The sequence below is a fragment of the Dermacentor andersoni genome, chromosome 3 (assembly GCF_023375885.2).
Source record: "Dermacentor andersoni chromosome 3, qqDerAnde1_hic_scaffold, whole genome shotgun sequence".
NCBI lineage: Eukaryota > Metazoa > Arthropoda > Arachnida > Ixodida > Ixodidae > Dermacentor > Dermacentor andersoni.
Window position 1 is genome coordinate 213,724,887 of NC_092816.1, and position 26,321 is coordinate 213,751,207.

General features: G+C 46.8%; 1 protein-coding gene across 3 annotated transcripts in view; it reads right to left on the reverse strand.

Annotated features, from left to right (window-relative positions):
• Window positions 1-369: 369 nt before the first annotated feature.
• LOC126536902 (protein RER1) overlaps window positions 370-26,321 on the reverse strand; it is a 72,441-nt gene continuing 46,489 nt past the window's right edge. For all 3 annotated transcript variants that reach the window (XM_050183953.3, XM_072287414.1, XM_050183978.3), the window contains exon 7: window positions 370-531. In XM_050183953.3, coding sequence (XP_050039910.2) covers window positions 513-531 — 19 coding nt within the window. In that variant the 3' untranslated portion in view covers window positions 370-512. The remainder of the gene's footprint in view (window positions 532-26,321) is intronic.

Here is a 26,321-nt window from a genome sequence, read left to right on the forward strand (position 1 = left end):
ATTGCCAGAGCAACATATTTCATATCACAACAAAGGTCAGCTGGCAAGTATCGATGCCAGCTCTTGTCTGGCATCAGCAGTAGAGGCTGTACTGCATGCAAATGAATTTAAAAGGCAACTGTGCCGTAATGAAGCACAGAGCATTATGGGAACAAAACAAATATTAACTAGTGAAAGGACTGTGGAACGATGTAATGAACCGGTTTGGAAAATGCAGTGTTAAGATACAGACAAGGCTGGAAGTAAACCGAAGAACCCATGGGAAGACTAAGCAGCACAAAGAGACATGGGATGGGCAGGCAAATATGACACGGAGGACAGCAGCAAGGGCACAGACAAAATGTGCACCCTGTCAGGAGACGCATCACGACAAAGTGGGAGGGCGCCCCTTCTGTGGCCCACTCCAGTTTATTGACGGCACACAACAGGGTGGGCATCCACTGCCGATCGGTCCCGTCTTCGCCGACAGGGATGCAATTCTGGAAAAACAGGTCCTGAAGATGCCAGCCTTGTCACAGCTCCTGGACATTGCTGCACACAACACACAATATACTCAAGGCAAGGTACAACACAGCATCAGGAAAGTAGTTGGTTATTACAGGAAAAATTGTTGCAAGCACGATTTGGATCCGTAGCCAAATTCTAGTTGGGATAGCTTTCAGTGTAATGCTCAGAAGCAGCCTAGCAAAACAGAGTTAGCCTAGCATAAGATATTCAAAACAGAAAGCTAAACTCAGATTATATGTATATAAAAAGAAAATACAAAAGCAAATATGTAGAAATACAGAAAAACCATGCAGAATATGTTGAGCACACAGAAATGCACTGTTGAAGAAATTTGTTGAGACAATGTGCCTTCAATGCGGAGTGAAAGGTTTCACAATGTTCTACTTAAGTAGGATTCTAAAACAAGATGCCAGCGTGAGCCTCCCTGCACCGAAAGCACCCCTCAAGTGTCAGAGACTGAAGTTAGCTCTGTTTGCAACATTCACACCGGTGATGAATCACACTAAGCCTAGTGGGGACAGCAGTACAAACCAGGTTTCAGGGCATGTGGAGAGAAACACGAGTTGTCACACAGAGAAAACAGCTGCTACACCACTCGTAGTGAGAGCACCATTTAGAACATCTCAAGGACTTCTCAAGGTGGACAGTATGCCTTCTGAAGTGTACGATAACAAATCAGCATGCATAACCACTGCCAAGAGAGACTGCAGAAGATGCTGATACAATTGAATCTCATTATTTCGAACACTCTTAATTCGAACTTCCAGTTTATTTGAACTCGTGCTGTGGTCAAATTATGTGTATTCCAGTATGTCGAACGCCCGGTAATTTGAATGTGCAAGCATTTGTGACGGTTAATTCAAACATATTTCACTCCGACAATGTTCTCAGCAGCACGCCAATTCACGTGGCAGCGCCTTCAACCAGCATTGCTCTGACCCCACCATAGAGGAAAGGCTTGGAAAGACCCCTCAACACCGCGTGCGATAAAAGAGAAAAAAAGTACCGCGGCGGACATGTCGCCCTCTCTCAAATGGCAAGGCCACTGCTTCTGCATTGTGCCATAACGCCCCAGCCACACTAGTGGCAAAATGCGTGCCACAGGAGGGATCAGTCCCGGGCCAATTTTTCGTGGCTCACCGTGGCAGCAAGCGAGCCGCAAGTGGAGGAGATCAATGGGCGTCTTGCGCTGGAGTTTGAGGTGTAGTAGCGGCGCCTGGTGGCGGCGCGGGAAACGACATCTGGGTCGTACCAGCTTGGGTCGTATCGAGCCCTGGCTGTGGCGAGGCACGTTTCTAGGCCGAGTTTTGCGTCGATTCGCACTTTTTTCTGCCTTGTTGCAAGTGCGAAAAGGCTCGTCACTTCTCACAGACCATGCCGACCACGCTGCGAGCTCGCCACAGCCTATAGTTTAACGAAAACGCACTCTCCGTGTGCCGTGGGACGTAATGCTGAGAGTAGAAGGAATCGGTGACACCGATCCGGAGAGACCTAGCCCAGCCTCGAAAAGGCGTCACCGTCATTACTTCTGCGTCATGGGCTGCCATGAACAAGAAGGCCTGAATCCCAACATCAGATTCTATCGTTTTCCTTCAAGGCCTCACGAAGTGGAGCGACGGGCGCGCTGCATAGCTGAAAGCGAAACTTCGCGCCATGCTGACTGCTTCGCCTGCCTTGAAGCTTGCTTGATTATCTGCGTTCTAAATTTCGGTCTTTTGCACCTACAGTCCCGACAGCAGACCGACACAGCAGCAGGCATGGCTGGTAATTCACGATTCGAGACCCGGCCACAGCGACAATTAACAATTCGACCGATGCGAAGTGGTGAAGTGACCAGGTGTGTGCAAATGACCACAAATGGTCGCACTGATTCGGTGACAATTCACTACCCCACTACGAGCAGCACAGGTTACAGAGTTAAATGTGCTCACACTTGACCTCAAGCCAGCATGTTGAGGCAGCGCAGCAAGGTAGTATTGATTACAGCAGATCGATGTTTGAGCGCTATCATAAAAAGCTACATCAAGCGAGCAGCGCACGAGCTCGTGCTGCAGCGCGATTCGCACGTACGTGCGAGCTCATATGCATTGCATCAGTTATTACCAGTTACTAAAAGGGACAGATGGCCGCTACACTTGTTTAGTGGCATGCAGTCAACAAAGATTACAGGAAGCCCGCCGTTTCGCGGCATGTCGAAAGACCGCTGCCGTTGCGGCGAGTACGATCGTGCGCTCGAGCAGTTCGTACATCGCGGCGCGTACAGTCATGTGCTCGAGCAGTTACGTACACATGTCTGCTTATCGCTGCTGTGGATTCATTTATAGCAAGCATTTCCACGCGTTTGTGCGCCTGAATCTAGCAGCGTGCAAACCTAACCTGAAGTTCCACTTCGTACGCGACTTGCTTCACTTGCGATTGACACCGCGCTAAAACTTTGCCGCTTAATTCTTGAACGGCGTACACGTATTCGGCACTGCATAATTTCTTGCCTTTACGCAGCATGCCACCCCTGAAAAAATCTTCGGCGCCCGATAGTCGCTGCAGGCCGTGATACAACACAACCGAAAGTGGCGGGTCCATATTGTAAACGTGCTTTCCAAAGCAGACGACCGAGCTTGGTACCACCCACTTTAGGACAGAGGGCGCTTTTTAGCACCTTTTTTGCAGCACCCCCTGGGCAATGCAAGAGCCCCATGAAAGTGGCCCCTGTACTGACGTACACGCGAGAAACTGGTATCATGCGGACCCGTCTGACCGCACTATTCGTACTCACGTCTGGTTCAGCCGGACCGCTTCTTTCACACTATTGTCTGCTCGCATCAGCTCTTACTCATGCTTCTTTTGGTTGGTCTTGTTCGCACTTGTTTTTTTACAATGACGTGTCTAAACCAAGGTGTTTCGATGGAAAGGTTGTTGGAGACAGTGCGCCATATCTGATTCTGTACAAGACACACCCTGAACATAAAGACGGAAAGGCAACACCCAGTACCTCATTCTTCTTGTCTTTTGAATGCCTTGATGCCGCAATGGAAGGGATCACAACAACATGATTATGATCAGCGGCAATGACTTCATCATCTTGGTAAGACACGACTTGCGTTAAGAACGCAGGACAAAGAAGGTAAACACAATGCCGATCTGTCAGCAGATGAATTAAAAAACATGCGAGCATGCAGAGGGAAGCAGCAGCAGAGGCCCAGCCCTGGCCTCGGCAACTCCGCTGCTTCAGTGGTAGTAGGTGGTAGGTGGCAGAGGTAATGAGCGCCATCCAGCAAGCTGGTGGGAAAACAAATGCACTTCTCTCCTGCCCTTCCTCGCAACCACGCTCCCCTTGCCCTCCCCTCTCCCTTATCTTCGATGGTCTCCGTATGCGCACGCCTCCGCGCTGGGGCCTGTGCCACGAGCCCCACCAGCCCGGCGCAAGCTTAGCCCGCTAATTGAAGCTTCATTTTCTGCTGTTATCGGGAAGTGAGCGTTGGCCGGTGCGAGTAGTTTCGTGGTCCTCACTCGCTGTGTGCTTGCGTACCGCGATATTTCACAACTCGCACCACTCGTATGTTGTGCTATGGTGCACGAATACTTCAAAAACAAGTCCTTCTTATAATTCGAACTTCTTTTAATTCAAACAATTTTTCGGGCCCCTTTGAGTTAGAATTATCGAGATTCAACTGTACGATGTGTGCCAATCTACCTGACAGTCAACTCGTAGAACTGTCCAAATTTGTGACAAGCCCAACAAACACAGAAAAAGGTAGAGAAAGGCACAAGCCCTTGGTAATTCACTCGGTTATTTCTTAAGCGAGAGAAGCGACACTTCCTTGCATAATCGCAAGGAAGTGTCACAAGGAAGCGTAATCTTCCTTGAATATAGCCAAGGTTTTTTTGCCATTAGTTTTGTCCCCGTGTGATACATACGTTGTTATTCGAGTCCTAGGGTATAAAGTTGTAGCATCATCATTCAATTCGAAAACTACTACAAGGTCATTTGTGTACAAAGGCAAAATTGTAGCAGCCGTCATTGCCTTCCATCGTTCCCACATGCTTCACCCTTTCCTTCTTTCAAGCAATGCTGCTTCTGTCTTTTGTTTTTTGTGGCCTTAGACGCTTTATCACTTCGGCAATGCTCGGCCAGCAGCACGCATTTGCGCAGTCATGCGATAAGAGCCGCATGGCCAGATACCTACACCAGGCACGACGCCCTGTCGTGGGCCAGTCTCGCTGTAGCTGACCTTGTTCATCCATCGCACGTTCGAAAGCAGCACACAATTACAGTGTGGAAGCGCCCCATCACGTGGTATTTTTTCATATTTTGCGGGCTTTCTTTGGAATGCGGAAAAAATGGACGACGTGAGATATATAGTATTCGAAACAATTTACTGAGAGGTTTCTCAAGGTGCTCTACAACTCTGCGTATCACACTTGGGGTCTGCAGCCAATACTGAAAAGTTGGTTAATTAAACATAACTAATCTGTCAGTTAAGGGGAAAATGAAAAATAGCCTGAGTAAATCTAGGCCAGTGCCAACATCATGCATTCGGTTCAACTTGCGTCAGGAGTGCCTTTCATTTTTTAAAACTTTGGCTCAAGTTATGTGGGACAACCTGTATGTGTGTGCATGTGTAACAACCCTGTGTGTGTGTGTATGTATATATTGTTACAGAAGGATAAAAAAAGAGAGAGGAAGACGATTGCGAGACGCTGGCTGCAGCGTGTTGTTGCTGGTCAGCCATCTTAACTACTCTGACTCATCTTGTATATATATTGTAAATAGAGTGTCTATACTCCCAACATCCCCGTAACATATTGGATGGAGGTGCTAGGTACCACGTCTGGAAATGGAGCTCTGCAGTGGATGTCGCATCACCGTCCCCACCATGAATGACAGTGAGCACACAGGATCAAGTCGTTGCCACCTCAGACGTCATCATCGCCAACTATGTCGCTGTCACCTTCGGTTGCGGTTGTGCAACCTAATGATCCTGGAACTTTCTGCAGGATTGATGGTGCCGACGTTGAAGAGCGAGTGGCTATGTACGAATGTGATTGGAATTTACAGATGGGACCCTACGCTTAGGCTAGCTGACCTGCTGTTCTACCTAAGAGGCATGGCAAAAGTGTCGTAGGAAAACCACGAAGAGGAGCTAACCAGCTCGGACCAATGCAAAGAGATGTTGACAAAGTTGTTTGGCAAACCAGCCGGCTGTAAAATTGCCGCAAAGCAGGAACTGGCCTCCCGTGCCCAATCCCCCACGGAGTTCTATGTCTCGTACATCCAGGACGCGCTGGCGCAATGTCATAAAGCCTATCGCGACATGATAGAAGCTGAGAAGGTCGGGCATGTGCTGAAGGGAATTGCTTATGACTGCTTTAATCTGCTCATGTGCAAAAGCTGCTCTACAGTTGATGCTATCATCAAAGAGTGCCGACAATTCGAGGAGGCCAAAAGCCGACGCATCCTGCAACCATTCGCCAGGCTTCCCAATACTGCCGCAACGTTGACGCGTGAAGATCAGCCCGCACAGCAGGATTTGTCGCCATCAGAGGACATGGTACGAATCGTTCGACATGAAGTGGGTGGGATGGTGCCTGCAGCTTTTTGTTCGCGTAGCCCTGATGCTACCCCTTTTCAGTTCCCCTCATGCAAGCCATCGTTTGCCAGGAACTCGAAAACATTGGCCTACGTTCTGTCTGTGCTGTCGCCAACCCCAGAGCCAACGAATGCCCTTCTACTATTTTCACTTCACCCCGACGCTTCTCTCCGCATTATCGCAACCCGACTGAGTGCAGAACTGCAGCTCTGGTGCAGAACTGCAGGATGAGTGCAGATCTGGTGAACAACCAGATCCGGAAAAAGTTTGCGCCGTTCAATTTCCCTGTGCCACATTCTGCTTTGTAGGGCTTGTGTTCTTATTTTCGCCATTTCATCAAAAACTTCGCTGATGTTGCTCGGCCTTTGACAGATCTTCTAAAGAACAACGCCATTCTCATGGGGCCCAAAGCAGGCTCATGCGTTCGCCTCTCTCATCGGGTTTCTGACCACCACTCCCATACTTGCCCACTTTGATCCATCCGCACCGACCGAAGTCCACACAGACGTAAGCAGCCACGCCATTGGCACTGTTCTCGCCTAACAGCAGAATGGTATAGAGTGCAGGATAGCTTACGCCAGCCACCTGCTTTCACCTCTCGATATAAATTACTCCATCACTGAGCGGGAGTGCTTGGCTTTAGTTTGGGCTGTCGCCAAGTTCTGGCCATATTTGTACGGCCGCACATTTTCAGTCGTTACAGACCACCCCGCCCTCTGCTCGCTGTCTTCCCTCTCGGACCCGACAGCACGACTTGGTCACTGGGCTTTGCGGCTCCAGGAATTTTCATTTGTTGTCAACTACAAGTCTGGACAAGCACGCTGAATGCCTCTCTTGTCATCCCGTGGATCCTCCTGACTCCTGATCATGCTGCGCATGATCCGGTGACCTGCATGATGGCTTTTACTAACATGACCGACATGCGCGCTGAACACCAACGCAATGAATCCTTACAGTCCATCATTGCCGGAGTGCAATCTGGCAGCACTGATGGCACGTGCCACATGTTTGTGCTGCACGACGGCATCCTCTACCACCACAATATCAACCCTGACAGCCCCGAGTTGCTCCTTGTCCTTCCTTGTCATCTGTGACCCATCGTTCTCGAACAACCTCACGATGCACTGATGGCGGGACACCTTGGAGTTTTGCGTACATACGACTGTGTATGACGCCGGTTCTTCTGGCCGGGTCTCTACTGCTCTGTATGTCGTTATGTCACAACTTGCGAATTGTGTCAGTATGGGAGAAGAAACGTCCCCTGCCACCGTTAGATGACTCCATCCAATTGAAGTTCCCTCTGAATCTTTCTTTCACGTGTGCCTTTACCTGCTTGGTCCTTTTCCGACAACTACAGGCAATAAGTGGATCACCGTCGTTACTGATTACGCGACACGCTACACAATAACAAAGCCATTGGCGACTAGTTGCGCAATTGACGTCGCCGATTTTCTCCTCCACGACATCATTCTCCACCACGGTGCACCTCGATAGTTACTTACAGACAGTGGCTGTGCATTCTTTTCTCGTGTTGTGCACGACATCCTCCGCTCTTGTGCCACTGAGCACAAGCTATCCACCACCTACCACCTATAAACGAACGGGCTTGTGGAACGTCTCAAGCAAACACTCAGAGATGCTGTCGATGTATGTCACCAACGATAACCACGACTGGGACGCCACGCTGGCCTATGTGACATTAGTCTATAACTCATCCCGACATGACACCGCAGGATAGTTACCCTTTTATCTTTTGTGTGGTCGCGACCCCACATTGCTGTTTGACACCATCCTCCCTTCTATGCCAGGTGTTGCAACTGAGTACGGTGGTGAAGTCATCCATCATGCTTACATGGCATGTCAAGTCACCCGATCTCGTTTATTAGCCTCACAGCATATACAAGAAGAGTGTTACGACCAGTGCCATCGCGATGTTAATTTCGCCCCAGGTGGTTGGTGCTCCTTTGGTCACCATGTCGTAGGGTTGGTCTCTCCCAGAAGCTTCTCTCTCGCTACATAGGGCGTTATGAAGTTCTACGTCAAATAAACGACGTCAATTACGAGATTTCACCGTTACAGTTTGATCCATCCTCAAGTCCGGTGCCCATTGACATTGTGCACGTTTCGTGGCTGAAGCCATACTTTGCTTGCAATTATTCGCCTATCATGTGCCGAGAGGGCGCTTCAGCACCCGGGGGTCCTGTTACGGAAGGATAAAAGAAGAGAAAGGAAGAAGACCGCGAGACCCTGGCTGCGGCATGTTGTTGCTGGTCAGCCATCTTAACTACATTGACTCTGCTTGTATATATATTGTAAATACTGTCTGTTTATACTCCCAACATCCCCTTAATATATATATATATATATATATATACATATATATATATATATATGTAGAGAGAGAGAGAGAGAGAGAGGTGGAGGAGTGGTAGTTGTAAACGGACGCCCCTCCCCCCATGAAATAAATTTCTGGCTACGCGGCTGGCGCTCACTTTACTACATCTGCAGTCGAACCCCGATATATCGAACAGCCCAGTAACCGCAAAATATACTGTATTTACACGATTTTAAGTCGACCACTTTTTTAAAATTTGAAAGTCTGAAGTTGGGGGGTCGACTTACAATCGAAGCCAAAACGTGGCCCCGCCAAAAAAAGCGAGACCAACGGGAGCTACAATGTAGTTACAATTTTATGTTTGCTCTGTGGCCCTACACGTATCTTCGCTTTTCAGAAGGGTTTTTCAATATTTTTTAGAGTTTTACAGTGCACACAACACTCATCGGGAAGGTGTCGATAGTTGATGGAAGCACCACTGTTCCCATTTGCGGTGGCACCCTCAGAGCAGACACCGCTCGTGGGTTTCTCTGTTGAAAGGCATTGGCATTGGTTTGACGCGTTCCACTTGACTGCCGGCTACGTGCTACTTCTATGGTTCCCCTGGCACGCGATACTATAGACGTGATTTTCCTGTCACGCGATATGGGGGGGGTCGACTTACATTCGAGTCGACTAACAGTCGTGTAAATACGGTAGCCAGAATTTGATATATAAAATCACGTAAAAAACGCGACAAGAACTTCTGCAAATCAATCATTGAACCAAGGATCCAATTGGGGATCGTTGTTCAGAGCGCATGGTCGGTTGCACCACGCGCAATTGGTCTAGGCCGTGCTGAATTCAACAGCTGGGAGAGGGCGGTCGATTGCGCCACATGTAGTTAGCCTAGGCAATGCTGACTTTGTCAGCTGTGGGAAGTTGGCCAATCGTATACGGCGCAACCGAATGCGCGCTTCGGCAACTATCCCCGATCGCGCCCCTGTCGTGATGCAGTAAATACTCACTTTCATTTCATTTTATTTCCTTATAAAGACCCCGTAGTAGGGGTATTACATAAGGGGTGGGAATACAACATATACAAGCAAGTGTTATAATGCATTTAATTATGCAAATAAAAAATTGTTACATCTTGAACAAATTGTGAAAAGCAGCAGATGGCAGTGATTTGATGAGGAAGGTCATTCCAGTCTTTAAATGCTCGGTAGAAAAATGAGGCTGAATATGTATTTGCGCGTGAACATGGTTGTGCTACTCGCTGGGCATGGCCAATGCACCATGACCGGCGCGTTGGGGGAACAATGCATGGTGGTCGATTGAGTGTCGAATAGTAGTAGCTGTGGAAGAGGGAAAGGGTGGCAATATGCGGCAACGAAGGGATAGAAGCAATAAGGAAGATTCTTTTTTTAAAGATGATATGCTGACATTGTAAGAGAGAGACAACGACGTTGTAAGAGAGAGACCTGAAGCATCACAAAGTATTTATTAATTTGGCTGAAAGTACTGCAGGAGTGTAGGCTGCTTCTTATTGGCAGCCGCGTGCTTAAACACGGAGTCCTCAACATAGTCTAAACCATTCACAAGCGACGGGCCGGTTCCCTCTATTGCGCCGCAATAGTGGCGTAGAAGGCCAAAGCAGCTACAGCCACAGCTGAAGTCAGGAACGGGGCAACATCAGCGCTTGCGGTATCAATGTCAGCAGCATCTTCATTTCGCCGCTGCTTCTGCTGCGATCTCCACGTCCACCAATCGAAGTATTTTGAAACACTGTCAGTAACAAAGTATAAGTGGCATCTGCCAAGGCATCTATGAGTGAGTCCGGTGAGTGCGCACTGTTGCGCGTCTTTGTGGATGCAACCATGCAAACCGCGAGCCGTGGCAGGTGCAGAGCACAGCACCGAGGAGGAGTCAGCGCAGCAAATGCAATGCGTCTATGACGTTAAACTAGCCAATCCGCTACGTTCAAATGCCGGCGCGATCGATGTGTGCACCTATAGTGCGCAGCAGTCGGGAACGCCCATGGTGCTACCGCTATCTTCGAGGGTGTTGGGAGAAAGCTCACTGCCTGTTAACAGAGCGCACGTGGTCTGGGGTGGCAGAGTTCGATATATCCATTTTACATCCGACCCCATCCGAAATAAAAAATAAAAATTGCATGCGATATTTCAGGTGATATAGAAAGTGTTCGATATGCACATTTGATATATCCATGTTTCGAACATCGAGGTTTGAATGTAGTACACACTTGTAACTTGACAACAAATAAATATTTCTGAATAATTTTCTAAGACGTTATATTTGTTTCGTTGCTTCATTACTGACAACATTCGATGCAAATAGCACCGGCAGTTTTATGATGGGTCATAATGGGTTAAAGAGTGCCACTTCACCATAGTCCAGAGTTGCCAGGTCAAAAATAAGAAGTAGCCAGGAAATAACAAAAGGTATCCAAAAATGTAGCCAGTTCATTGCAGGTGCTTAAAAAGTAGCCAAAAGGTTGCCAAGCTGCTGCCATGGCCAATCACTTAAGAAGAAAACATTTCTGTAGCCAATTATGAACTGTTCTTTTAAGCTGTTCCACATAGTACCTTTCGATGCGTTTACAGTAGAATCTCGGTAAACAGAAATAGCTTAAACGGAATTGCCACTTAAACAGACAGACCGTCTCTACATTGGTTGGTTTTGCACTTAATAACGTAAAAACTTTTCGGTAATAGGAACCACAATTTTTGCAGCCCCATGTAAACAGAACTGACAGTGGAACATAAAATGTAAATAATTGCACTTGTTAACTTGTACGACCTATGCCATGGGCATCAGTTTTTCCAGTTCCAGCTATGCTTCGTACCCGTGTCTTCCTTTAGCCCCGTAAGTAGTGTCAGCGCAGTCCTTGTCGTAGTGAATCACTTTCCATTATCATCACTTCGGTGTGGACGGTGCAAGTTGGTGAACTTACAAGGCTTAGCGCCTGCATTCACAAGCCTCATTCGTGCTGTGGTGGTCGTATTCTGTACTTCAATGCCACGTCGGCGTCTTCTCAGTTCAGTGGCTGGTGAATGCTGGTGAAGTTACAAGGCCCAGTCACCACTGTTTTAATGGCGGCACAGAAGTGCACTCACCATGCGCTTACTCTAGAGAAGAATACGGATATCACTGTGGGCTTCGAAAGCGGCTGTGACACAAAGCTGGCGCTCGCGACAAAACAGAGGCTTCTGAAAAGCAGCTTGACAAGGATTCTGCATGACAAAGAGAAGCTTGGCGGATACCTTTGAAAGTTCATGATTCGGGCCTCGAAAGAAAAGGCTATGACATGGCAACCATGAAGGGCTGGAGAAATGCCCGGTGTTGTGGTTGAGCAGAGTCCGGAGCCAAAACATCCTGATCAATGGATCACTAATCTGTGCCAAAGCAGAGGAATTTGTTTTTCAGCTCGAAATAAAAGACGTCTGTGCAGCTAAGGCTGGTTGATGAGGTTCAAAGAAAGAAATGGCCCCGCTTTCCGCATTATTTCAGAGGAAACTGCAGTAGCTGATGACACTGCATGCAACGACTGGAAGGCACGACAGCTTCCGGAGATCCTGCGTCAGTTCAAGACTGATGATATCTACAATGTGGATGAAACGGCACTTTTTTTTTAGGCTCCTGCCATCAAAATCTCACCTTTAAGCGCAGCAAATGCAATGCATCGATGACGTTGTTAAACTAGCCAACCCGCTAAGTTCAAATGCACGGGTGGCAAACTTGGCAAAGAGGCTAATTGTTCTCGTGGGTGCAAACATGTCGGGCAGCGACAAGTAGAAGCTGCTAGCAATCGGAAAATTTAAAAATCCCCGCTTTTTTAAGGTAATAGCAACCTTGCCTGTTGCCTACGAGTCACACACAAAAGCATGGATGATGCAGGCTCTCTTTAGCAAGTGGCCTCACACTGAGGGTGTGCAATATTCACGGCAGAAATGGAAAGTTCCTTTCCTCGTTAACAACTGCCCTGGACATGGAACTGTAACGGGACTGAAGTCAATTCAATTAGAGTTCCTACTGGCTAATACCACAGGACTGTTACAGCCAATGGAACAAGGAGTTATCCAAGCCCTCAAAATCCACTTCCACAAGAGTCTTCTGCAGAGGATGCTGGTATGCATGAGCCAGGACAAAGAATACAAGGTGGACACTCTTGGTACTAGTTACCTCATTGCGATGCCTGGACGCAACTGATCGGAAGTACCATAGCAAATTGCTTCAGACATGCAGGATTTTCTTCGGATGACCAGACTTCTAACATGCAGGATTTGCCTGAATATGATAGTGGAGAAGATGCCACTGAGAAGCAGAACTTATTAGAGCAGTGTGCATTAAAGGGCCCCTCACCAGGTCTGGCTATTTTGAGCTGACAAGCGCAGAGCATACATTAAGTGATAACGATCGTGTCTGCAAAGTATTACATCGCTACGCGCCACGGGAAGATTTGAAATTTGAAACTGAAAGCAGTTTTTCCTTCTCTTTGCGGCCGCCGCGCTCCAAGCTGGAGGATGATGTACTCGTGTGCCTGTGCTTATGTGTGACATCACTCGTGGGGATACGCGACTTCGAGAATTATTCAAGACAACATCTGTTATCTGTACAATCTGTTGCTTGAATTGACGAATTGAAATTTAGGGAAATAATAAAACACAAATGGAATGTCTGCGTGTTTTATTTTACTTTGTCTGATTGTTCCTACGGTCGTGCGGTCACGTGCGCAGGCACCAAAGCTATGGCATTTTATACCGTGTTCCAGCGCGTGATCATGTTCTGCGATCAGCTTGTTCTGCCTCAGTATTCGTGTAGCACTGAATTATACCGCTAGTTATGTTTCCTGTGCACAGCGCACAAAATAGTGTATGGCACGAACGAGCCAACAGCTCGCGCGACACCGTCAGTGGAAGTGCATAGCGCTGAAAAAAAAAGAAAGTGAGGAGAAAAAAATGAAGGCGGGCCTGTGACGTATGTGTTATGCGATCCTTGAGGTCCGGTATGGGAGAACGCAGGGTAGGAATTTCACAACCGAGAAAATACTACGTCACAAATTTTCGTTGGCTGCCATGCCGCTTGCATGTGTTGTTCTTCTCAGATGTTGCTTGAAGTGGGATGCTCTCTCTGTCACTGCAACTGCAGAATAAAGCTGCAGTTTCTGTCGTGCCTGCAGATTTCTCCCACTATCAGCTTGACTGCGCTGCACTGACCACTGTACATGGCCGATCTGAGGGTCTTGAGAATGGTTCGTCCTCGCAGTCGCCAGCCACAATATCTGAGCTGCTGTTTTCTAGTGGGTCCAATCGAAAGAGATTGGCCCCGTCTAATACGGCGGCGACTCCCGCCTGCAGGCAATTGTCCCCGCTGGACAACGAAAACGGCGATGAAGACGATGGTGGCAAGGACATCGCTAAGCACATGCAAGCATAGCAGACCAACTAGGATCACGAAGCTCACATGTCAGCGTGTGAGCTGGCGCGTACGTCAGAGCATAAGTCAGGTTTTTGCAATCAGGTGCCCGGCTGTGTTTACATTTCTTCTCTGGCCCAGCTTGTTGCTCTCTGAAACTGAAACTTGAACTGGTCCCTACAAACAAGACTCCAAATAATTACCTGCCACGCTCTGAAGCCAATGATGTTTCATGCTGCGATTACTGGGTCATTAGCTACTTACTAAAGCAGAAAAAAAGATTGCAATTTTTTGTGTCAGTACTTTTTTAAGAGGGGAAATGGGTTCTGGAGATTATTTCCTGCATCTTATGGCCAAATATGATGAAAATAAACACGGTTACTTAGTTTTTGGCGCTGATTTCAAATATGCAATAATTTTTCTTGTACGTCCATTAGTTCAGGAAATTGACAGTGCTGCCACTCTATTGTTTCTGGAGACAATGGAAAAAAACTGCTTAACAGAAAGTGAATATTATTACATAGCTAGATACTATAATGTGCAGTAACTGCAATGCTGCAAAATGTTTTCAAATGAAATTTTAATTAGCCATTCTGCGGGTGATCAAAATTCTTTCTTTGTCCTAAGGCTACCACACCAAAAGAAAATAAAATGGAAATATACATGCACATAAATTTGAAATTCTGCTCTCAGCACATTGTGATATGCAGATTAGGCTTTCTGCTAAAGAAAGAATTAGTGCTCTAGCTGTTCTAGATCCTGAGATATCACTCTAGTGAAGTGACCCAAAAACATGTCTTGAGAAAAGTGAGAAAATGTGCAAAACCCTATTTTATTTAGAAATTTACAGCTGGAACAGCTCAGTGTCAAGAAGCATCTTTTGAAGTTTTCGATGAGCATCCGTCGCACTTTTTTTGCACCAAACCTGTGCCGCGTCCGAAATTTGCACTCCGTTTCAAACATCGCGTCCTACTTCCTCGCTGACACTGGGGCAAGATGGCGTGCCTCAATGCGTGGCTCCAACCGCAGAGCAGACGATGGCCATGCAGTTCCACCAATCGGGAGGCAAGCTTAAGTCACGTGCACCGAGTGACGAACAGGAGGGTGTTCTAGTACCTTTTCTTGCCGCACATTTTCTAAGTGGCCAACTGCTGAATGGGGCGGGCTGGCAGGAATTTGAAGGGAAGAGTTGCCTCTTTCAAATGAGACCAAGATGTCCGCGCTAGCACATGTGGAAGAGCAGGCGTGCGTTTTGGAAAATGTACCGTTTCAGCGCAAGTTCCGCCTGAAATTCAGCTAGTACATGTCATATAAGGCGTCACTGCGGCTAAAATACTGATGTTATCGGTATGAAATTAACAATCTAGATGCAATAATAGCTGTACATTCAAAAATGCCATAAAGAAAATCGAATTTTTTCACGATTTTTGGTCGCCACAACCCATGTCCCCTTAAGGGAAATTCCACTGGCCTTCAAAGAGTACATGCAGATTGACAGTGATGTTTCAACTTGCCCTGAGAACACAGTGGAAAACATTGTTGCAGAGGTATGCAATGAAGAAGAAGAGGATGAGCCAGAAATGGCATCTCAAGAGGTAGCTACTACAGAAGCAGCTATCACACTTCAAGAAGCAGAAATAGCTGTGCAAGCTCTCAAGAATCTTTTTCAGAACGAACCAGGATACAAGATGTTCATGCAAACAAAGCTTGAGCTCTATGGACAAAGCAATCCTAAAAATGCAGTGGCAAGGACTCAAGCAATCAAGAATTGATGCATTTTCAATGCATAATGACTAGTACCTGCATAACAAATTTTGTTAATGCTGTGCCAAAGCCCTTTGTAATTTTCTCTGCTTTGTGAAAAGCCATCAGCTACGTTCACCTTCTAATGCTTAGAGTTCCCTAAAATCGTATTTAAGAGGGCACAAAGCGCTGCAGTTTTGCACATCTTTCTCAGTAGACGGAACTCCTGTTAAGTGGAACTACTGTACTTACTCGAATGTAATGTGCACTTTTTTTTTCTGATACGTGTCCAAAAATTGTGCGTGTGTTAGAATCGAGTGCAAACCTAAATTTGCATTACCATGTCGCCATCGGCATGTAAAAAATTTGGAGGACGCTTAAGCTTCGCCTTTAAGAGTGGAACACGATAGCATTCAAATATCCTGACTGCTTCTCACACTTCCTGGCAACTGGAGCATATGTAACCGTAATTTTTACCGGGGAACACTATCCGCGAACGCTATGCATGAAAGCGGGCTTTGTGGTAGAAACGCGGCCTCTTGCGTGGGCTGCGATGTGATGGAGGCGAGTGCCAGCTGGAGGTATTACAAGGAACCGGGGTCCCCAAGACACCCATCGCGCCGGTGCACACGAATGGTGGACACTGGCCGGTCTGTTTGTGCGAAGGGGTACCTGAGTTTTCGTGTAACAGAATTAGGTTTTCTCGTATAGTCAAATTACAATCCAAGAGCTGTCATGTCTGTAGGTTGTGTGCAAGTCCTAGTTTACAATTTTTCCGCATTTTTAGCTTGAGAAATTCAATTAGTTCAGTACATTTATTGCACCACATGGAGGACCTGAGTATGGTTGGTTCGAAAATCTTTTTGCTGAAACAACATCCAATGCCGGATGCAAGACACTGGATTTTCTGCGACACGAGCTCCTTAAAGAGACTGACAAATGGCCAGAATGTGTTGAGACATTGATGGAAGTGAAATGACCCATGACTTATAGTGATAGAATCCAGCACACTGCTAGAGATTTAAGTAGGAAACATAATTTTAAATTGGCAAAGAAAATCAGAAAAAACCAATAAGTGGCAAGGCCTGGTGAAGAAATCTTGATACTTCGAAATGTGGTAGAGAGATTACTGTACGAAAGCCGACTGTCATTATGTGCAGTATAATTATTGCTTGAAATTGCAGTTAGTATAATTTTAGACACTTGTGCTTTATTCTATGCGTATTACGAAGTCAAGGAAGTCGACGTTGATGAGCGGCGCTCGGCGTGCGGAAGTATAGCGCGAGTTTGCGAGTAACTAGAGTTTTACGATCTCCCTGTGATACAAGATGCCATCGATGAGTTGTGCTGTAAATGGGTGCGTATTTTACCTTCATGTCGGTGCTTCTATCACACTGTATCGATGCTGAGTTCTCCACTGATTGTCGGCGTCGGTACAATGTGACACAGGTGCCAACACAAAGGAAAAAACGATGTTGCCTACAGTCGGCAGACAGAAGGTGTCGGGTCGACCTGGTGTGAGTGAGTGTTTACCATTCTCAAGGCGGTGTTCCATCCTGCAGGTCAGATTCATCGCTTCCGCTCACGTCCATTGAAGCATGACGTTCGAGTGCTACTTCATAAGGATATAAATTTTGAGCATGCATGTGAGCTAAAATCCTTTGTTCCAGCTCGCTCAGGTCTTCGAGAGACGACATCAGAAGCGCATGTTTGGCTACAGCAACACAAACTATGTATCACGTGTAAAAGCGTCATTTCGTTTTCAATGCACTTGGTTTTGTTTTGACTAATCACATACAAAAGTAGTTAGACAGGAAACCACAATAACACGTAGCTATTATCACAGAACTACTTTAACACTTTGGGAAACATGAATCGCAGGAACATCGACTTCATAAGCAAAATAATACTTTCTCACACCTATGGCCACACTTATCTGCCTCCCACTAGTGCAGGCCTATAATCGCTATCACGCTCACCCATCACAGTTTTCAGCATGCTTCCAGTAAACGACTTCATCCTCATTGCTAATAGAAAAATTCTGATAAATATTCCACGGTGTTTCCTGCGTTACTACTTCATGATTAGATGCTCTAGCTGGTAAGCTTTCCATTGCACTAAAAAAGCGAGTACCATGAAAATTGGTTATCAGTCCCTTTAATGCTATTGCTTTAAAATGGCCGCCTCGTACGTGCTTCGAGCCTAGCTGCCGTAGCTTCCTCCATTTGCTGTAATATGTGTGCTTAGGTTAGTGCACCGCCTGTCTTACCGGTCTTCCCGTACCCTGTGTTTGCTCTATCAGCACGGAAGTGTTAACTGCGAAGACATGCCGAGTTCATCATGGTGCCTCAATTAACAGCAAAGTGATCATGTGTGTGGAGAGGACAGAAATCGGGCTGCATCACGCGCGCTCGGAGTTCCCGGAACTTGCGTGTGGAACTGGCACCAACACGAGAGGCGTTCTACTCGAGAAACTGCTACATACCGACATGGCCGCGCGGCCCCTACCTTGAAAGCGATCTGCGAAGGAGATAGAGTCTACGCATCTAGGTGCACCGTGCTGTGTTCTCATAGCTTAGTTTGAATTGAAGTGAGAGGCTGCACAAAAGACAATTCGCTCGCTCCTGCTACCCCACTTCTTCACTCCAGCATTCTGATAAAGAGTTTCCGCGGTCATTGCGCGAGGCCTATTCATGTTTGCTTGTGCGTGTGTGACACCATGCTTGTTAATTTAGTTAGTAAGTGAATGTTTAAAAGTTTATATGGCCGACAAAACTACTAGCTTTACTTTTTGCAAAACTGTCTACTAATTTGTTATCACAATCGATGCTTCACCTTTCGGGCGAAACTGCGACATTCTATTTATTGCAACTTTAGTGAATTGAGAGGAAATCTGGTTTTCCAAATGAGAGAAAGCTTTATTTCTGTATGAAAGAATGAGGTGCACGGCACTGTAAGGACTTTTTTTAGGTCACGGCAAATGGGTGCGCCTTACAATTGAGGGCGTTTTATTTTTTTTATTGGTCACGGAAAACGAGTGTGTTACAATTGAGGGCGCATTAGAATTGAGTAAATACGGCAATCTCTTTGGTCTCTTGAAGTTTCGTTTAGTGAGAGTCCATTGTAAGACGTGTCTTTAGGGATCAAGTTAGAACTGTTGGCTCTATATTCGTACTTAGGAAAAGTTATCCCTGTATGAATGATTATGTGAACGCAAGTAGTTGTCACTGAATATGTTATGTGCACAACTCTCGAGCTTAAGTCATTTGTCAATGTACCCCTGTGCCATAGCTCTCATTTGAAAGGGGATATCATGTACCATATTTACTCGAACCTAACACGCACATTTTTCCCGACAGAATGGGTCCAAAAATTGCATGCACGTTAGAATCGAGTATGACCCTAAATCCACGTTACCATATCACCATTGGCATTCGAAAAATGGCCACCTTCCGCGCGCTTCTAGCCTAGCTGCTATAGCTTCCTCCATGTGCATACCTCTATGTTGTACGTGTAACCAGGCGCTGGTGTAACCTAGTCTACCGCCTGTCATCCCGTTTTCTGTGTTTATTCAATCAGCATGGAAGCGCCCGACTGCGAAGACATGCCGAGTCCACCATGATGCCGCTTTTAAACGGAAAGTTATGTGCGCAGAGACGGACGGAAATCGGGCTGCATCACGGGCATTCGGAGTTCCCGAAACTTGCATGCGGGACTGGCGCAAACAGAAGGAGAATATTTTCACCAGCAAAGCAACAAGGAAGGGTTTCGGTGGACCGAAGCAGAGCCACTTTGCCAACATAGAAGAGCTGCTCGTGGGATACGTGCAAGAGCACCGAGCGGCACAGCAGCCTGTGACGACCGATCTGCTCAAAGTATGGGTGATGCAGTTAGCCTTACAGAAAGGACCAATGCATCCAAGTGAGCAGGTGCTGGCTAACAAATTCAAAAGAAAAGGCTCTTCTCTTCGAAGGCAGAGAGGGATATGCCAAAAATTGCCCGAAGAATATGAAAAGAAATTGCACAGTTTTCAGCAGTGCGTTATGAAGTTACCATAGGCTACCACTTTGGACAGATTGGAAATGCCGATCAGACGCTGCTCTACTTTGACATGCCTGCCACCACAACCGTTGAAAAGAAACGGGTGAAGCAAGTGCTTGTTTTGTCTTCCGGCCACGAAAAAACGAGTGACCACAATGCTTTGTTGCACTGTGGATGGGCACAAGCTGTCCCTGTATCTGATCTTCAGACGGAAGACGCTCCCGAAAGGAATTGTGTTTCCGAGTGGCGTGATTTTGTGCACAAATGAAAAAGGTTCGATGACCACGGACTTGGTCGCTGAATGGATTGATAACGTTTGGCGGAAGAGACCCAGCAGCAGTTTGGGCGCAGCGAAAATGTTGGCGGCAAGGTATGCCGCTTCTATTTGTCTTTTTATTCATCGCAACTTTAGTGTACAGTGGAACCCTGTTCATACGTTTTTCACCGGACCGAGGAAAAAAAACGTAACAGCCTGGAAAACGCAACAGTGAGGAAAGCTCCGAAAATGAATGAAAAAAGTGCAGCTTCAACTATAGACAATTTATTTCCACAGAGTGCGCTTAGAACTTAAAAAAGTCTAGAATGGTGGCTTGCCATTTCTTTCACTCGCTAGAAATCACCACACATTTCTCAATAGCCTGGAAGGCCGCATTGCTGTCAGCGTCGCTGTGAGGTGCGACGTACCTGCGGAGGAGGTCCATAGCCGCGACGGCTTCTCCAAAGCTAAGATTTGGCAACTCCCCGGCATCATGCGGCTCGTGCTCCTTGTCGTCACCGCGCCACGGCAATGGCAACGGACGAAGAAATATCCGCGGGAAATTTTGCCCTCTTTGGCGTAATCATGCTAATGTGCTAACGATTGTTTAGTATTGCTGCGGAGCGTGCGCGTCCGAGCAGCCCGGTTGCACGCAGCGCGGCGTGGTTTCGCGAGAAATGTAAACAAGAGAGGAGAGCTGGCCCGATAGGCGGAGCAACGCCATGAGCAACGCCAACTTCCGGCTTCCCTTTAGCTATAGCTTCACAAAGAGTGACGTCAGGGCCTCTCCTGAGTTTCCTTCCTCCGTGAGTCAACCCGTTCAACAAACCATGCGGGGACCGTAATGACAGTGATGATAGTGAGAGCATTTTCACGAATGGCCACCTAGTGGCGGCCTTTCGAACTGGCGTGCGGCTTCTTGCAGCCAGTTCCATAGCCAAGCCCGGCCAAGCCCAGTCAAAACTCGTCAAAAGTCAAAATGGCGGTTGAAGTGCGTTGCCTACTTTAGCCCAGGCGGGTTCGGGTTGCGACGCATCATGCGGGAACGTTTTCACAGCTACTACGTAACAGCGGGGTTCCTTATACATTGGATCCCATGGAAGCTATGCCGGGACCGGATGAAAACGACGTAGCAGCCGGGAAAACGCAGCAGTGAGGAACGTAACAGCGGGGTTCTATTGTATTGAGAATAAATATGTTTTTTCCAAATGAGAGAAAATAGAATTTCTCTATGAAAGCACAAGGTGAGTGGTATTGTACACTTTTTTTTGGTCATGAAAAACGGGTGCACGTTACAATCAAGGTTCTCATTTTTAAAAATTTTTTGGCCACAGAAAACGGGTGCGTGTTACTATAGAGGGCGCGTTAGAATCAAGTAAATACAATACTAAACAGGATTTCTAATCCTTTAAGAAAAGTGTTTTTATCCCCTTCAGTCACCAATTACGATCGACTGTCAACAAATGTGTGAAATTTGCATTTCTTTTCTTTTGCCAGGGTGCTGGGGTCTCCCAAGTCAAGGTGGGATGAGAATAACTCTGCGCATGTTATAGAAACCCATCATAATGACATGGTGCTTAAATATTCATTTATTGTACCGTCAGTCATGCTATGTTTTTTAATTAAAAATATTGTATCACCAGCTCACATTACATGCACAGGTTACTATACTTACTAGATTCTAAAGCGCCCTCGATTGCAACGTGCACCCGTTTGCCGTGACCTAAAAAAAGAAAAGTCCTTTACAGTACCACGCACCTCACTGTTTCATACAGAAATACAACTTTCTTTCATTGGAAAAAACAAAAGATTTACTCCCAATGCACTAAAGTTGCAATAAATAAAGAAAGTCGCTGTTTCGCCCGAAAGGCGAAGCATCGATTACGATAGCAAATTAGTAGACAGCTACACGAAAAATAAGAATAGTAGTTTTATCGACCGTATAAACTTTTAAACATTGGTTTACAAACTAAATTAACAAGTATGGTGTCACGTGCACACAAGCAAACATGAACACGTCTCATTCAGTGACGGCAGAAACTCTAAAACGCTAGAATGAGGCACTACAGTAGCAGGAGCGAGAGAATCGACCTTTGTGCGGCCTCTCGCTTCGACGTGAACTAAGCAATGAAAACAAAGCATGGTGCGCCTAGATGCGTAGACTTTTGTCTCCGTCGCAAATCGCTTTCAAGATAGGGGCCGCGCAGCTGCGCCGTACGTAGCAGCCGCTGGTGTAGAGTCTCTCCTGTTTGCGCCACTCTCGCACGCAAGTTTTGGGAACTCTCAACGACCGTGATGTGGCTCGATTTCCATCCGCCTTCGCACACGTGATCGTTTTCCTTATAATTGAGGCATTGCAATGAACTCAGCGTGTCATTGCAGAAGGCCCTTCCATGCTGATAGAGCAAACGCAGAAAACTGGAAGACAGACGGTGCACTAACCTAAGCCAAAGGAAGCTTTGCCTAAGCACACTTACTACAGCACATGGAGAAAGCTACGGCAGCTAGGCTCGAAGCGTGTACGAGGTGGCCATCTTGAAATGCCGATGGTGATATGGTAACGCAGATTTAGGGCCATACTCGATTCTAATGCGCAAGCAATTTTTGGACCTGTCTTATCAGAAAAAAAGTGTGCATTAGACTAGAGTAAATATGGTAATTAATGGGTGGAAGCAAAACAAGGGAAGAAAATCTTTAGCAATTACTACCGAAATGCCCCACTTCAAACGTCCCATTGAACATGGTAGTGCCTTCAGCAAAGCAGTTGTCTGAAGCAATACATTTCACTCCGAAGTGAAATGTGTGTACTTTAGGAAAGCGGAATGTTCAATTTACCCAAAGCTTAACGTAGGTTGTCTATTCCTTGCCACCATTGCAGAGTAATGGTAAAGTTAAGTCATGTATACGAACGTGTACATTGTGACTGAAGGGGTTATACAGTCTATCCCGGATATATTGAACTCAAAGGGGATCGCGAAATAGTTCGATATATCGATAATTCGAAATATAAGATATGCATGTCAAAAGCTTCTCTAACAACTCCACACATCTCGAGGCAATTTCCCGATGTCGTGACTAATGGGAACTTACCGATCTGTGCCTCCAAGGCGAGTAAAAAAACAAAAAGACAGAGCGATGACCAGAGAACTTTATTTCAGAAAAAAAAATCTGTGACCTTTGCTTGCTTTTTCTTCTGCACCATCAAGTTCATTAAGCTGTCCTCAAGCTTGTTGACAGTGTCCAAATGAGAAAGGCCAGCTCCTTCCATTGTGCCACAACAGCGGCGAATGACGCTGAAAGCTGATGCAAATTCAGCTGCAGTGCATGATGGTTGGTCCTCTTCGTCGGAACCTTCGCCGCTGCTCGAGTCTGCGTCCTCGTCACCGATGATCTCAGCCACAATCTCAGCATCAGTGCGATCCGCTACAGCTTGCATGCCGTCATCAGCGCTGACGAAATCGCGTGCTGTAACGCCACCTGGGATGGTGCCTGGGAATGCCGAGAGCTCGCGAAATTCGCTGTCCAGGCATCCAGCGTCATCGTCTTCACTGTCAAGACATCCGTCGTCTGCAGCTACCACAAAGCCAGCTTTGCGGAAGCAGTTCACAATTGTGCATTTCTTCACGTCGTTCCAAGCACCAGCCAGCATTTGATTGGCTCCAAGGAGGTCCACCTTGAGTTCGATTTCTAATCGAAGGTTGATTAGGAGCCTCTGCACCAGTTGTCTGTACCAAACCTTAAACGCTTTCACAATGCCTTGGTCGAGACGCTGAAGTTTTGCCGTTGTGTTTGGCGGCAGAAACTTGAGGGTGATCTGCATTAATGGGCAGATGACATGATGGGTCGAACAATTGTCAAGAAGACAAACTTTGCGGCCAGACTTCTCCACTTCGGCATCCCACGCCTGTAGCCACTCAACGAAAAAATCGCGTGTCATCCAAGTTTTCTTATTGGACGCGCATCGAACCAGGAGGCTTTTCGCATTCTTAAAGCAGTGTGGCGACCTGCTCTTTCTGATAACAAACGGCCGTAGTTTGCATTACCCATCCATATTTGCAGCAAGCAAAATCAATACGTGCACTTTGCTGTTCTTTCCACCATGGCATGCAGTGCCCTTCTGATGCAGAGTCTTGTTTGGCAGCATTTGCGAAAACAGTGCCGTCTCATCTGCGTTGAATATTTGCGATGGCAAAAAGCTGTCGGAAATATTTGGCCACTCTTCGGACAACCACTTCTCTATGTGACTTGTGCTAGTCGCCTTGCTTTTGCCCGAAAGGGTCTTTCCGACAATGCTGTAGCGACTCTTAAATCGCTGCTGCCAACCAGTGCCACCAGTGAAGCTTTCTTCTCCGAAGGCCACAGCAAAACCATTTGGACTTCTCCATGAGCATTGCGCCGTCAACAGGTATGTTCTTGGCATGTGTGTCCAAAAACCAGGCGTACAATGCCTTCTCGACCTTGTCAAAGGTTGGGACGCGCACACGACACGCTCCAGGACGACTGGAATGCACTGCCTTCAACTTGGCATCGGCTTTGTTCCTGAGCATCGTACTCAGGGTGTTGCGAGGAATTCTGAACGCCGCAGCAACCAACAACTTTTTCTCGCCAGCCTCCACCCGTCGAATGATGTCCGCCTTTGTTAAAAAATCCAAATTCTTGCGTTTTTTTGTGGCCATGGCTCTGGAACACGTGCCAAAAGCGGAAAGAAAAACGCACTGCACCACACGAGTCTCAAGCCTTCGCGTTGGCCTTGTGAATAAAAGGAACAAAGCCAATCGAAAGATGCACTGCGTCTCCGCACTACCACAAGCCCACGCTGCACTGACCTCATTTGTCTCGCTGCACCAGCGGTGTCAGCCAACCAAACAGTCAGCGTGGTTTCTCCCTCCCACTTCCCTTTCACTCCCAATCGCACTCCAAGTGCTCCTCGTCATGTGCCTTTTACCCACACGCCTCTTTCTCAGAGTGCGGGGCGGCGCGTGAGATTGCGGGAACATCGCGAGAGCTTCGTGAGAAGCGCACTTGCGGGGGTGGGATGCGATGGAAGCGCACTTGCAGGGCGCAGCTCAGCACGGAGTTCGATACATCGATATGCCGGTGCACGGCAGTTCTATATGCGCGAACAATAGCGCTATACTTTTGCATGGGATTCCCAAGAGGATTTTTCAACTGTTTGATATAGGCAATAATTTGATATATCCGGGATCGACTGTAGTAGTCTTCATAGTGATATATTGTTGTGTTCTCACTTGCCTTTACTCAAATTCATCACAGAACCGTGATAAAGCCTCTGTTCCCACCACATATTTTTCTGAGCAATCAACCATATGAGGACACATTCTATGAAATGAACTATTAGAAGGCATTCCTGTTGAATCAATTTCGTCGGTTGCAAGGTGAAGGTTTCATCCTCCCTTCCAAGTATGCATGTCGATGATGGTCGTTGCACATTTCGTGCCATAAGTGGCATAGTACAGAGAATTATACAATTTATTTCGAATATTTTGTCTGGTTTGTCTGTACTTCAAGTAAAACGTTGCTTTTAAAAGTTGCCAGAAAGTAGCCAAGTAGCCAACCCGGAAATTTTCCCATCATGAGCCTCTAAAACTTGGCAACACTGCCATAGTCCTGCCCATGGAAAGTCAGCGGACTGCCCCACTGGCCCAATTTTGGAAGGATTTGGGCCCTTGCTAGCAAGACGGGGTCAAGATGAAGTCGGGACATTGAAGTGTGCGTATGTGTTAGCTTATTAGGCACTGGCTGCTCTTTGTCTACCGCCAGCCAGCGGTTACTTCGGCTTGTTGTGTTTACCGGCATTGGCGGGCTTCAGTCATCTCGATGTCCTGAGCCAGTGCCTTGTCATTGTCCGTTCCTCTGAGCTGTCTCTCTCTTTCCTCTGCTATGGGATGCACAATGGCAGGTGCTGGCTCTGCACGGGTCTTTAATGTGCACGTTTTAGCCATCGGGGCTAACACAACACTAGCCCAACAAGTGAAGGGTAACCCTTTAAGGAAGAGACATCAGGGTGTCTACCAAGTTGACATTTCTAAATTCCCTGAGTTTTCCAGGTTTTCCCTGAGTGCCTTTGCGAAATTCCCTGAGTGATGCAGAACTATGTGTTATGTCAAGACGGGCTGAAACCATATCGCCCGATGCTGTCAATCTCTAGTAAGCATATGAAAAAAATTTTGAAATCGACTTAATCCAATTTGAATATTAAAGAGGAGTGGTCATGTTATTCAAAAAGAAAATAAAAAGGAGGGGTTAGTAAGATGCACAGCAAATAAGATATCTTCAAAAAAAAATTGCAAATCGAGTCGGTCATTCTCAAATACGAATAAAAAGGAGATGCATACAGAAGCAAAGATTTTCGAATATGAGCTATTTCTATCAGCTGATAGCAAGCTCGTTGGTATGAGGTCCGAACTTTGTC